This window comes from Nerophis ophidion, linkage group LG28, assembly GCF_033978795.1.
Source record: "Nerophis ophidion isolate RoL-2023_Sa linkage group LG28, RoL_Noph_v1.0, whole genome shotgun sequence".
Taxonomy (NCBI): Eukaryota; Metazoa; Chordata; class Actinopteri; order Syngnathiformes; family Syngnathidae; genus Nerophis; species Nerophis ophidion.
Window position 1 is genome coordinate 18,131,873 of NC_084638.1, and position 13,680 is coordinate 18,145,552.

General features: G+C 41.0%; 1 protein-coding gene across 2 annotated transcripts in view; it reads right to left on the minus strand.

The window, feature by feature from the left end:
• Window positions 1-10,069: 10,069 nt before the first annotated feature.
• LOC133545432 (zinc finger protein 37 homolog) overlaps window positions 10,070-13,680 on the minus strand; it is a 24,303-nt gene continuing 20,692 nt past the window's right edge. The window contains exon 4 of one of the 2 annotated variants that reach the window (XM_061891030.1): window positions 10,070-11,884. In XM_061891030.1, coding sequence (XP_061747014.1) covers window positions 11,022-11,884 — 863 coding nt within the window. In that variant the 3' untranslated portion in view covers window positions 10,070-11,021. The remainder of the gene's footprint in view (window positions 11,885-13,680) is intronic. The other variant, XR_009804828.1, reaches the window with a different exon arrangement.

Genomic DNA, 13,680 nt, shown 5'->3' on the forward strand with positions numbered 1-13,680 from the left:
TGTAAGATGAGGGTGCTAATGCACAATCTTATGTATGTACTCTTCTCCTATTATTAACAGGAGGCTGCAACAACAATGCCAACACACAGCAATTCCACTCAATCTACGCCAAGCTGGCTGTACACTGTGGCATTGAACCCAGCAAAACTGGAAATGCCACAGCACAAGACTAAGACAAAACACTAAGATCCGCCCTATGACGGAGAACTCGGAGGATAGCATTCCAGGTGCCTTTGAGGTGATGCCAAGATCAGCAACAGTTAAAATACATTACTTTTTAAACATTACTAGACCCATTCAGTATATTAGCGCAGTACATCAGTATCGGACCCGTATTGCCGATACCAGCCTGGATTTTACTTGGTATCGGATCTGAATAAAAATATGTGGTATTGCACATCACCAGAATTGGGAGACACCTTTTTCCAGGACTTTGCCCAAAAACTGCAGGTTTGATATGGGCAGATCGTTGTTCAGCACTGTGGCATAAAGACTATTACTTTTACAATTACTAAGGTTGTAAAATAATCAGTGTGTATATAATGAATGGTGTTTACGGCGGTCACTCATCCTGTCTGGTCAACACGTACATGCAGAGAACGCGTGCACACGTACAAAAGCAGTCCAAGAGAGGCAATAAACAATTTGCAATCATGTTATTGTTAAAAAAGGATTTACATTCAATTTAACTATCCAAATCACAATTATTAGGTAACAACACCCAAAACAAATGCATGTGTTACATACGTATGTAGTTACATCATTACGTCCTAGAAGCCAAAAGAAGGAGGGATATGCTGTGGGAAATAAATTGGAAAGTTAGCACCCTCTAGACATCTGTGGAAATGTTCCAGTCTGAAGTGAGACGTTAACAAGATGAAGGAATTGTGGTGACAAACTGCTCAGCACAGACTTTACAAATCTAGTGGGTAAATCATCAAGGTGTGTATGTTAATGTTAGATATGGGGCCGTCTCCAAGCAGAAGAAAATCTTTGACCTTGGCTCTTGTTCGCTTTGTGCTGACTTCACCGATTTTATACTTTTCTTTCTGTTTGTGATAGTCACATTTGGGAGTTCTGCCTTGCATGGGTTAGATTCCAAGCCAGGGTTAGATTCCAAGCCAGGGTTCGATCAGGAAGTAAAAACTAAAGCTGAAATAATTCATGTGATTGACTCGCTGTGGCCAAAGTACTAAAAGTGGGAGCAGGGGAAAAGCGTGAGGCTGAATCTTCTGGGGGCAAAGCATCCAAGAAAAGGAAAGTGAAATGTAAAATTAGACACGGTAAAGCCTAACATTGCCTGGACGCTTGATCTAAGCCGCTTAAGTGCAGTGACCATCATGAAAGATAAAGATAGTACATTTCAACATGATAGGATCTGCCGCGATGAATATTTCTGACTTACTTGTTACATCTCAGGCCAACAGGTGTGCACTTGTGGTCATGGACTACTTTACACGCTATGTCAACCTTTTCCAGCTTGCCTTTACAGTAGCAAAATGTATGTTTGAGGACTATATCACACAACATGGGTGGCCAGAGTGTAGTCACACAGACCAGGTAGGCAATTTGAGTCAGACCTTGTAAAACACTTTGTAAAACCTTGCTGGAATAGTTACCTCTACTGCCCCTCAGTGGCCGTTAGAAAGGATGCACACATTTTGTGTTGAAGTCCTTAAAGCTGTCTTTCAGTTTTTGTCTTGTTTGTGTCCCAGATGAAGTCGTTAGTGGCTCGGAGGAAGATAGGCGGGGCATTAGCGCAGCAACATTCTTCTTTTATTTTCTTTTTTACAAGAACTTTGCTGACAAAGTGCAAGTGTTTGTGGACATTACTGTACATTTTGGTATTGATCACACCACCCACTAAATACAGTGACAGTTTTCAAGATCATTAAATTATTTTGACTTTCATTTTGTGAACAATATAAACATTTATTAATATAAATATATAGAGGAGCCAGATGAGGTGGTTTGGGCATCTAGTCAGGATGCCACCTGAACGCATAGGGAGGTTTTTAGGATACATCCGACCGGTAGGAGGCCACACGGAAGACCCAGGACACGTTGGGAGGACTATGTCTCCAGGGTTGGCTTGGGAATGCTTCGGGATCCTCCGGCAGGAGCTGGACGAAGTGTCTGGGGAGAGGAAAGTGTGGGCTTCCCTGCTTAGGCTGCTGCCCCCGCGATTCAACCACGGATACACGGAAGAAGATGGATGGACGGATGAATAGACATATATGAATACAACAATGGAAGACTTAGTGACAATGTTGTGTATTTACTGGCGTCGTCCTCTAGAGGTAACTGATGTGTGCTCCTTTCCAGAGTCGTGTCAAGAGAGAGTTTGGCCAACTCGGGTTCGGATTCGGTATCTAACAAGGAGGTCTGTAGTCACCTGAGGGGATTTAACCAATTAGAGGGAGTATGGCCAGACAGTCTCCCAAATGATTGGTTAAAAAACTCTTCACGTGACCACAGGAGGCCATGTTGGACACCAACTCCAAAACACTGTTGGCTATACTCTCTCAATACTCTCTCTGCGCCTTTCTGGCCTCGGATGCCACTCACTACGTCACAGAAGCCAGTGTGAAAGTGACAGATTCACAAAATGTGCACAATGGGCATTTATGTCCTTCGTCTGGGTTGAAGTGAATTAATTCACTCATAGTGTGTTTTGCATATGGTGAATGTTTATTGTGGGCATTTACGTCCCTCGATAAAGCATTTCTGGGGACTTTTCATGGGCTAAAGGGGCCTCCCATGCTGCTGATCAGTGATGCCAGTAACACGCTACTGAGGAACTTACCTAACATTGGACATTTAACATTCAAGACAAATTGTAATCTTTGCCAGGATCTCCCCCAACAATCTGACGCTGAACGTAAGGCGCAACAAGGTGTGCATTTAATGATGCACACCGTTTGTAAGAGACATTTTTGTTTGTACTAGCAAATTGGAACCAACGCTTTATCCTTTGCATGTGACCTTGTCGGATAAAATATCAGTTTTTTGCTTGCCCTTTCTTAGTGATCGTTGTTTTGCTTGTGCTTGTAATTGCAAGTTGTCTGTGCACTTCACAGCTGCACAATTTCAACCTTGTTTTTGAGTATTGACTATATTGACGTAAAGTAAAGTGAACCATAAGAATGTGCAGTACTTACCTTGGAGACTCGACTTCTACGGTATCTCCTTCCAGCTGCTTCTCTGTCAAACACACCATCAGCAGCTACTACATACTTTCATGGATACATGTTTGCCTTTTAGACATCTGCTATGTCAGGACAAGAAAACTGAAAATGTTTTGTTCATAAGACTTGAGTAAGATGATGAAAGTGATATTTGACAATCATGTAATTAAGCTAATAGGCCATGTTATTCTTAAATGATCTATCAAATCAGTATCTTGGCACAACATGTTGCAAAGCTCCACACTGCAAATGCAGTCTAGCGTCTTGAGAAAGAAGCTGTGCAAAGTAGTGTTGTTGAAAAATTAATAGATTAGTAAAAGTACATTAGAGTTAAATATCTGAGTTCACGTAATTGAAATGTATATTATATTATTAATATAGATTATGTTCAATTTTTTTCTCTCCGGGTACTCCAGCTTCTTCCCACCGCCACAGACATGCAGCTGGGGATAGGTTGATTGGCAACACTAAAGGGTCCCGAGTGTGTGAATGTGGTCTGTGTTGGCCCTGCGATGAGGTGGCGTTCCACCCGAGTGCAGCTGGGATAGACTCCAGCCTCACTGCGACGCTGAGAGGGGCAATTGGTAGAAAATGGATGCATAGATGTCATATTGTATCATATTATATTATATCATATTTTTATTTTACCTACCAAGTATTACTAAATGAAATATATAATATATAATTTAAATAATATATAATAAATATAATATATAATAGTATATCATATTTATGTATGTGTATATACATATATATATATATATATATATATATGTATATATATATATAAAGTTTATGTTTTTTATTTATATTTTATTTATATTTTATTTCATATCCAAGATGGCGGCGCCCGGAAGGGCTGCTACATCGAGGAACTCTTGCTAAATATGGAACATTTGGCAGAAATACCGGACAATTCTACAAACTTTATGGCTGGCTCACATCGTGGTCACTCTGTGATCACGTACGACCGCCAGACACTTCTGGATGTGGACATATCGCGCCGTTTTGGACTGATAGACGCGTGCTTGCTAGACCTGCTAACTAGCACGGGAACACTTCGACGGCTACATCCAGCGGCCTGTGATGCAGCGGAGTATAGTAGCAGCGGGGGCCGTCTACGGAGCAGACGCCAGCAGTGTGATCGGAAACGCGGATGCCGAGTGGGGCTAAAAACAAAGCAGAAGGCTAATCCCCACAGAACACCACTTCCCTCCATCCTGAAGCCGGATTTAAATGGAAGATGTGAGACTACTGGTCTGGGTAAGGAGTCAGTTAAATTAGAACAAGTTTTTTCTGCTTTGAGTGTTTCAGAGTTGGACATGCGTTCTACTGAGGTGGCTAACTATGATGCGTGCAGTTTAGCAAAGCAACAAACAAACAATCGGAACATTCCCGTCGTATCAATTCCTAGATATGGTCGTAATTATACTAAATGCACTGGGCATAATAAACACAACATTATTAATATTGCTACTACGGATAATTTGATCAAAAATTCCCTAAAACAGCCCACTACCTATAATATAGGTTTTTTAAACATAAGATCATTGTCTCCCAAAACGTTGTTAGTTAATGATATCATCAGAGACAACAATCTTAACGTCATCGGTCTCAGCGAAACCTGGCTTAAACCAAACGCCTTTTTGCGCTAAATGAGGCATGTCCTCCTAACTTTACACATGCGCATATTGCCCGTCCTCTTAAAAGGGGTGGGGGGTCGCATTTATATACAATGAAAACTCTAACCTTAGTCCTAACATAAATAATAAATATAAATCGTTTGAGGTGCTTACTATGAGGTCTGTCACACCGCTGCCTCTACACCTGGCTGTTATCTACCGCCCCCCAGGGCCCTATTCGGACTTTATCAATGAATTCTCAGAGTTCGTTGCTGATCTAGTGACACACGCCGATAATATAATCAAAATGGGGGACTTTAATATCCATATGAATACCCCATCGGACCCACAGTGCGTAGCGCTACAGACTATAATTGATAGCTGTGGTCTCACACAAATAATAAATGAACCCACTCATCGCAACGGTAATACGATAGACCTAGTGCTTGTCAGGGGTATCACCATTTCCAATGTTACGATACTCCCGTATACTAAAGTATTGTCCGATCATTACCTTATAAAATTCGAGGTTCAGACGCATGTTCGTCAAACTAATAATAATAATAACTGCTATAGCAGCCGCAACATTAATACGGCCACAACGACAACTCTTGCTGACCTACTGCCCTCGGTAATGGCACCATTCCCAAAGTATGTGGGCTCTATTGATAAAATCACTAACAACTTTAACGACGCCCTGCGCGAAACCATTGATAACATAGCACCGCTAAAGTTAAAAAAGACTCCAATAAAGCGTACCCCGTGGTTTACAGAAGAAACTAGAGCTCAGAAATTATTATGTAGAAAGCTGGAACGCAAATGGCGCACGACTAAACTTGAGGTGCACCATCAAGCATGGAGTGATAGTTTAATAACTTATAAACGCATGCTTACATTAGCTATAGCTAAATATTACTCAAATCTCATCCACATGAATAAAAACGATTCCAAATTTTTGTTTAGTACGGTAGCATCGCTAACCCAACAAGGGACCCCGTCCAGTAGCTCCACCCACTCAGCTGATGACTTTATGCAATTATTTAATAAGAAAATTGAAGTCATTAGAAAGGAGATTAAAGACAATGCGTCCCAGCTACAACTGGGTTCCATTAACACTGATACGACTGTATATACGGCGAATATTGCCCTCCAAAATAGTTTCTCTCGTTTTGAGGAAATAACATTAGAGGAATTGTTACAACGTGTAAATGGAATAAAACAAACAACATGTTTACTTGACCCTCTTCCTGGGAAACTGATCAAGGAGCTCTTTGTATTATTAGGTCCATCAGTGCTAAATATTATAAACTTATCATTTTCCTTGGGCACTGTTCCCCTAGCATTCAAAAAAGCGGTTATTCATCCTCTTCTTAAAAGATCTAACCTCTATCCTGACCTCATGGTAAACTACCGACCGGTGTCTCACCTTCCCTTTATTTCAAAAATCCTCGAAAAAATTGTTGCGGAGCAGTTAAATGAACACTTAGCGTCTAACAATCTATGTGAAACCTTTCAATCCGGTTTCAGGGCAAATTACTCCACGGACACAGCCCTCGCAAAAATGACTAATGATCTATTGCTAACGATGGATTCTGATGCGTCATCTATGTTGCTGCTCCTCGATCTTAGCGCTGCCTTCGATACCGTTGATCATAATATTTTATTAGAACGTATCAAAACACGAATTGGTATGTCAGACTTAGCCCTGTCTTGGTTTAACTCTTATCTTACTGATAGGATGCAGTGCGTCTCCCATAACAATGTGACCTCGGACTACGTTAAGGTAACGTGTGGAGTTCCCCAGGGTTCGGTCCTTGGCCCTGCACTCTTCAGCATCTACATGCTGCCGCTAGGTGACATCATACGCAAATACGGTGTTAGCTTTCACTGTTATGCTGATGACACCCAACTGCACATGCCCCTAAAGCTGACCAACACGCCGGATTGTAGTCAGCTGGAGGCGTGTCTTAATGAAATTAAACTATGGATGTCCGCTAACTTTTTGCAACTCAACGCCAAAAAAACGGAAATGCTGATTATCGGTCCTGCTAGACACCGACCTCTATTTAATAATGCAACTCTAACATTTGACAACCAAATAATTAAACAAGGCGACTCGGTAAAGAATCTGGGTATTATCTTTGACCCTACTCTCTCCTTTGAGGCACACATTAAAAGCATTACTAAAACGGCCTTCTTTCATCTCCGTAATATCGCTAAAATTCGCTCCATTCTGTCCACTAAAGACGCTGAGATCATTATCCATGCGTTTGTAACGTCTCGCCTCGACTACTGTGACGTATTATTTTCGGGTCTCCCCATGTCTAGCATTAAAAGATTACAGTTGGTACAAAATGCGGCTGCTAGACTTTTGACAGGAACAAGAAAGTTTGATCACATTACGCCTGTACTGGCTCACCTGCACTGGCTTCCTGTGCACTTAAGATGTGACTTTAAGGTTTTACTACTTACAGATAAAGTACTACACGGTCTAGCTCCATCCTATCTTGCCGATTGTATTGTACCATATGTCCCGGCAAGAAATCTGCGTTCAAAGGACTCCGGCCTATTAGTGATTCCCAAAGCCCAAAAAAAGTCTGCGGGCTATAGAGCGTTTTCATTTTGGGCTCCAGTACTCTGGAATGCCCTCCCGGTAAAAGTTCGAGATGCCACCTCAGTAGAAGCATTTAAATCTCACCTTAAAACTCATTTGTATACTCTAACCTTTAAATAGACTCCCTTTTTAGACCAGTTGATCTGCCGTTTCTTTTCTTTTTCTCCTATGTCCCACTCTTTTTGTGGAGGGGGTCCGGTCCGATCCGGTGGCCATGTACTGCTTGCCTGTGTATCGGCTGGGGACATCTCTGCGCTGCTGATCCGCCTCCGCTTGGGATGTTTTCCTGCTGGCTCCGCTGTGAACGGGACTCTCGCTGCTGTGTTGGATCCGCTTTGGACTGGACTCTCGCGACTGTGTGGGATCCATTATGGATTGAACTTTCACAGTATCATGTTAGACCCGCTCGACATCCATTGCTTTCCTCCTCTCCAAGGTTCTCATGGTCATCATTGTCACCGACGTCCCACTGGGTGTGAGTTTTCCTTGCCCTTATGTGGGCCTACCGAGGATGTCGTAGTGGTTTGTGTTGTGGTTTGTGCAGCCCTTTGAGACACTAATGATTTAGGGCTATATAAGTAAACATTGATTGATTGATTTTATACATATAACATGTTATACACACACACACACACAGATATATATATATATATGTATGTTGTGTGTGTGTGTGTGTGTGCATATATAAATACACACATATAAGTAAACATTAGGTATACATGTCTAAATGTGTATGTATATATAATTTTATTCAAATAAAAGATGTATTAATATATTTATGTCAGGTTCAAACACTGATGACCTCTATTAAACAGACAAGAAGCAAGGAATCATTTAAGAGACAGAGTTCAATTTGCTCAATGAGGAGAGACGTTTGGGTTGAACTCTAGTTACAGATTCAAACTATGCTCTAAAATCCTGCCCACATACTTCCTCTATTTATTTGGGAGGTCCCTGGTTACCTCACTGAGGCTGTCGCTGAGGGTAGGGCGTAATCTCAACAGCCCCGGTTAAACACAATACATAACTATTATTGAAAAGCAAATGTGCTGACACTCATGAAATTGTCTGCGTCCCTGTACTCAATGTTCCCCCTTGGCAGTCAGCAGGCCGTTTCTGGAAACAAACACTGATACAAAACAACTGGCTTTGCACGGATAGAAAAAGTACATCTTCAGCACAATTGATGATAACTATAGCAACGACCCTAAAGCATAAGAGTTGTGTGATAATATGTACATAATTATTCCAACATTATTAAGATATTTTGGTGTTAAATATATTTGTTATTATTATATATCAGTCTGTCTTGATATGCGAACAAACTACAACGCTCCTTTGACTCTCCTGCGCATGACACATCTCGCGAGAGCACAGTGGTACCATCTTGTAACGTCAAGTGTACGAACTGTCGTGAAAAAACATTGACGCAGAAAAAAAAGGAAGTGTTATTATTTTTCCTCCAGTTTGTAAATATTAATGTCAGATAAAATACATATTTCATTATTTATTCAAGGATGAAATTGTTTCATTTGTTTGTTAGCTTAGCTCTGTAGTTAGCTTAGCTTGTTAGTGACTTGTTTAAAGTCTGTAAAAAAATCAGATAATGTTAAAACAATGTTTAAAAGGCAAACATTTATCCATGAAAGCAGAATCCATCCCTCATCTTACGCTTATCCAAAGTTGGGTCGCGGGAGCAGCAGTCCAAGCAGGGAAGCCCAGACTTCCCTCCCCCCAGCCACTTTGTCCAGCTCTTCCCGGGGGATCCTGACGCGTTCCCAGGCCAGCCGGGAGACAGTCTTCCCAACGTGTCCTGGGTCTTCCCCTTGGCCTCCTACCGGTTGGACGTGCCCGAAACACCTCCCTAGGGACACGTTCGGGTGGCATCCTGGCCAGATGCCCGAACCACCTCATCTGGCTCCTCTCCATTTGGAGGAGCAGCGGCTGTATTTTGAGCTCCTCCCGGATGACAGAGCTTCTCACCCTATCTCGAAGGGAGAGAACCGCCACCCGGCGGAGGAAACTCATTTGGGCCGCTTGTACCCGTGATCTTATCCTTTCGGTCGTAACCTAAAGCTCATGACCATAGGTGAGGATGGGAATGTGTGTGTGTGTGTGTGTGTATACATATATATATATATACATATATATATATATATATATATATATATATATATATATATATATATATATATATATATACATAGGCAGCCGTAGTAATTCACTTATTCAGCAGAGCAATAAAACTTGGATCTGACAAAAAAGTAAACACAAATGCTGACAAAACATGATAGCAACATGATGGCTCATGATCGCCCCCACTTCTCAAGGTGGCAAGTTATACTATTACAAGAGGCACTATAATACAGTGCTTAAATCTGTATTTTTAGTCTTATTATCAAGAAATAATGAAGTGACACTTATATTAAAACATTAATGCTGAGGTTTCGTCCAGTAGTGGATCGGTTACGTCTGATGATGATGATGATGAGGAGGAGGAGGAAGATGTAATCGTGCAAGTGAACAAATGGATCCACAAGGGACAACAACCCTTTCCACGGCCTACATACATCATGAACATGAATCTTATGAGCCTACAACAATATTGAATTTGAAGAAGACTTTAGGATTAAAAGTGAAGATGTGAGGTGAAATAAGTACAAATGCAGCAATAAAAACAACCAACTCCACTCACGATGGCTCTAAAGTTCAGTGATGTGTTGCTAACTTCAGCCTTTTTATTCTTTGTTGACGTTTTGCAGTAGTTAACATCCATGATGTAACAATGCTGCTAATCTACCAGAGTCCACATTTTGTTAACAATTGTATTCATTCATACTTATAATTGGATAATAACATCAATAAAAATGCAATGGGAAAAAAAACAAGGGAAAATAATAGTTCTCACATTAACAATGAGAAAATATAAATAAATAGTAACTACATATATGATATTCAATAAATGCACATACATTAAAAAGTAATTCCAGGACAAAATATAACACTAGAAGATGAGAAGCACTACATACAACATCAAATATACATTCATATTAAACATGCTGTTATTTTAAAGTACATTTAGCACAATCACGGTTTGAGTGTTTTTAAATCCCTACAGCTTCCATGACTGTTACACACTTGTGTTTACTGACCTGATTCTTAAACCTGAACCTTTTAACACACACAGTGCAACTAATCGGTTTCTCTCCAGTGTGTGTTCTCATATGTGATATAATTTCATATTTAGTGTTGAATCGTTTAGCACAAGCTGAGCAAGCAAAAGGTTTCTCTCCGGTATGTCTACTCATGTGTCTGGTAATGTCAAGCTTTCTGGAGAAAGTCTTCTTGCAAACAGAGCAAGTAAAAGGTTTCTCTCCAGTATGTATTCTCATGTGAGTGGTCATGTTACGCTTTCTGGAGAAACTCTTCTTACAAACAGAGCAACAAAAAGGTTTCTCTCCAGAATGTGTTCTCATGTGTGTGGTCATGTCAAGCTTTCTGGAGAAACTGTTCTTACACACAGAGCAAGTAAAAGGTTTCTCTCCAGTATGTATTCTCATGTGTGTGGTCATGTCTGGCTTTCTGGAGAAACTCTTCCTACAAAAAGAGCAAGTAAAAGGTTTCTCCAGTATGTGTTCTCATGTGTGTGGTCATGGCAAGCTTTATGGAGAAACTCTTATTACAAACAGAGCAGGTGAAAGGTTTCTCTCTGGTATGTATTCTCATGTGTTTGGTCATGTCAAGCTTTCTGGGGAAAGTCTTCTTACAAACAGAGCAAGTAAAAGGTTTCTCTCCAGTACGTGTACTCATGTGTGTGGTCATGTTGCGCTTTCCGGAGAAAATCTTCTGACAAACAGAGAAAGTAAAAGGTTTCTCTCCAGTATGTGTTCTCATGTGTCTGGTCATGTGTTGCTTTGTGGAGAAACTCTTCTTACAAACAGAGCAAGTAAAAGGTTTTTCTCCGGTATGTATTGTCATGTGTACTGTAAAATTACTCTTGTGTCTAAATGATTTCCCACATTCAGAGCAGTCAAAGTGTTTGTTGTTAGTGTGATGTCTTGTATCACCTTTAGAGTCATTTTTACTCTCCAAAGGTTTTTGGATGTGGTCACTGTGATCAGAAGAGTCCGACATCATATGGTCCATATCTGACAGTGGAGCAAAGATGCTGTCTGGTTCTGACTTTATATCTTCACAATGCTCTCCATCAGCTTCTGTGATGTGTTGACTTACAAGCTCCGCCCCTCTGTTCTCCTCACTTTGACTGTGATGAAGCTGTAAGGACTGAGCTTCATCTTCATCATTAGCCTCCTCCAACCTTTGAAGCTGCTCCACCAGTTCCTCCTCTTCCTCTTTAATGTGGGAGGGGGCCTGTAGCTCCTTCTGTCCCACACTGGAGTGCCACTCCTGCTGCTTGGAGGGAATCTCTTCATGACTCTCTACTGACACCTGCTGGACGTCTGCAGAACATAAAACACAAATGAGGTGTTACTGTACTGCACTTTGCAGTATTCAAACTATTCACATGTGAGCTAGGCCAAATAAACATTGATGGGTAAGCGACCTGGAACATGTAGTAAGCTAAGCTACAAGTTACTCTCAAATAAATGTAGCTAAGCTATCCTCAGAGAATTGTAGCAAACTACACTACACGCTACACTGCAAAAGTAGTTTGCCACATCAAAGCTACATTTAACAGCATTTCTATCTATTGGCCCACATGTATAATATCAATGTCAATGTAACTGAGGGTGTAGAAATGGACCCAGTGAGGGTCCATTGCTGTTAACTATCTGTCATTTAGCTAAGGACACCTTACAACTACCTCGAGGGGTCCCCGCACTACACTGTATGCATTTATTTATTTATTCTTGTATTTCTACCCTTCTTGAGACACCAACAAGGAAAAGTAGCTTCCATATGAGCAGGTGTGAACAAGTTGGGACATAAATCATGGTCCCAATGTCTCATTTGCACCCCTGGTAGTGAAATCTATCAAACTTAGGGTGGTCCCAAAAAGGAAGAATTTTTCAAATTGACTGTGTGTCGGTTTTAAAAGTGCTCCCCTTCTGGTCAACATATGTAATAAAAAGTGGATGTAAGAAATTGAAATGTGCACCCTTTGGCCAAAATGAATTAAAAAAAAGTATGTGTGTATATATTTACCGTTATTTCCTTGAATCGCCACCCGGGCGCTAATTAATTTAAAACCTCTTCTCACACCGGCGCTTACCAAAGGCATGCGGTAAAGGTAAGCATGCGCTAATTATTTTAAAACCTCTTCTCACTCCGGCACTTACCAAAGGCATGCAGTAAAAATTTGAGTGTGATGTAAGGATACAACATGAAAAGCACATTTAATAAAAAAAACTTTATTATGGTCTTACCTTTACTTTTAAATTAAGTCCATGCCAGCTCCTTCTGATCAAAAGCATCGATAACTCATTTATAGAAGTCTTCCTTATCTTTCTTGAGTTTTAAAAGTCTCTCTATCTCGATGGAGATCTTTCTTTTATTACCTCCTGCTTCGACTGAAAGTCCAGTTTAGAAAACTGCTATCAGACCGCTGCTATCAGTTAGCTCGGCTCCTCACGTGCGGGCGACGACAGAATTATCTTCGGGAACCTCCCCCTCCCGTTCTGCTCCGTGGGTGATCTCTTTATCCCACCGCTGCCACCAGGAAGTGTTATTGTATAAATAATACACTGTGTATTTACAACTGGAACATGCTTTATTTCAGCCCGGTTGTTTACATAGCTAGCATAAAAGTTGTGGTGTTACATCCTAAAAGGTCCGTCGTGCACCACTCGCATCATATCCGTTCCCAGCACATATCACGTCACTCGTTGTCACTTCTTCTGCAGCCGAGTAGTCGCAAGAAGGATCATTAGCACCCTCTACCACCGGGAGGCGGGAGTCATTTAATGAGTCATATTTGACACATGCAGCTACGGTATATTAATAAAACATAACTGCTTACTGTTCTTTTTAGCATACCGGTATTCAATAGCTTGGAACTTAAATCCTACTGAATAGCTCTTAATCTTCCTCCCTTTATGCGATTTCAAATTACCGGTATTGAAATCAGCCTCCTCCATTTTGAAAATGATGACATGGGAAGTGTCACTCGTGATGTCACGGGTTTGACCCGGCGGTAATTCAAAGCAGGCGCATACTTTATACCCGGCGGCAATTCAAGGAAATACGGTGTGTGTGTATATATATATGTTTTTTGTTTTGTTTTGTTTTGTTTTTT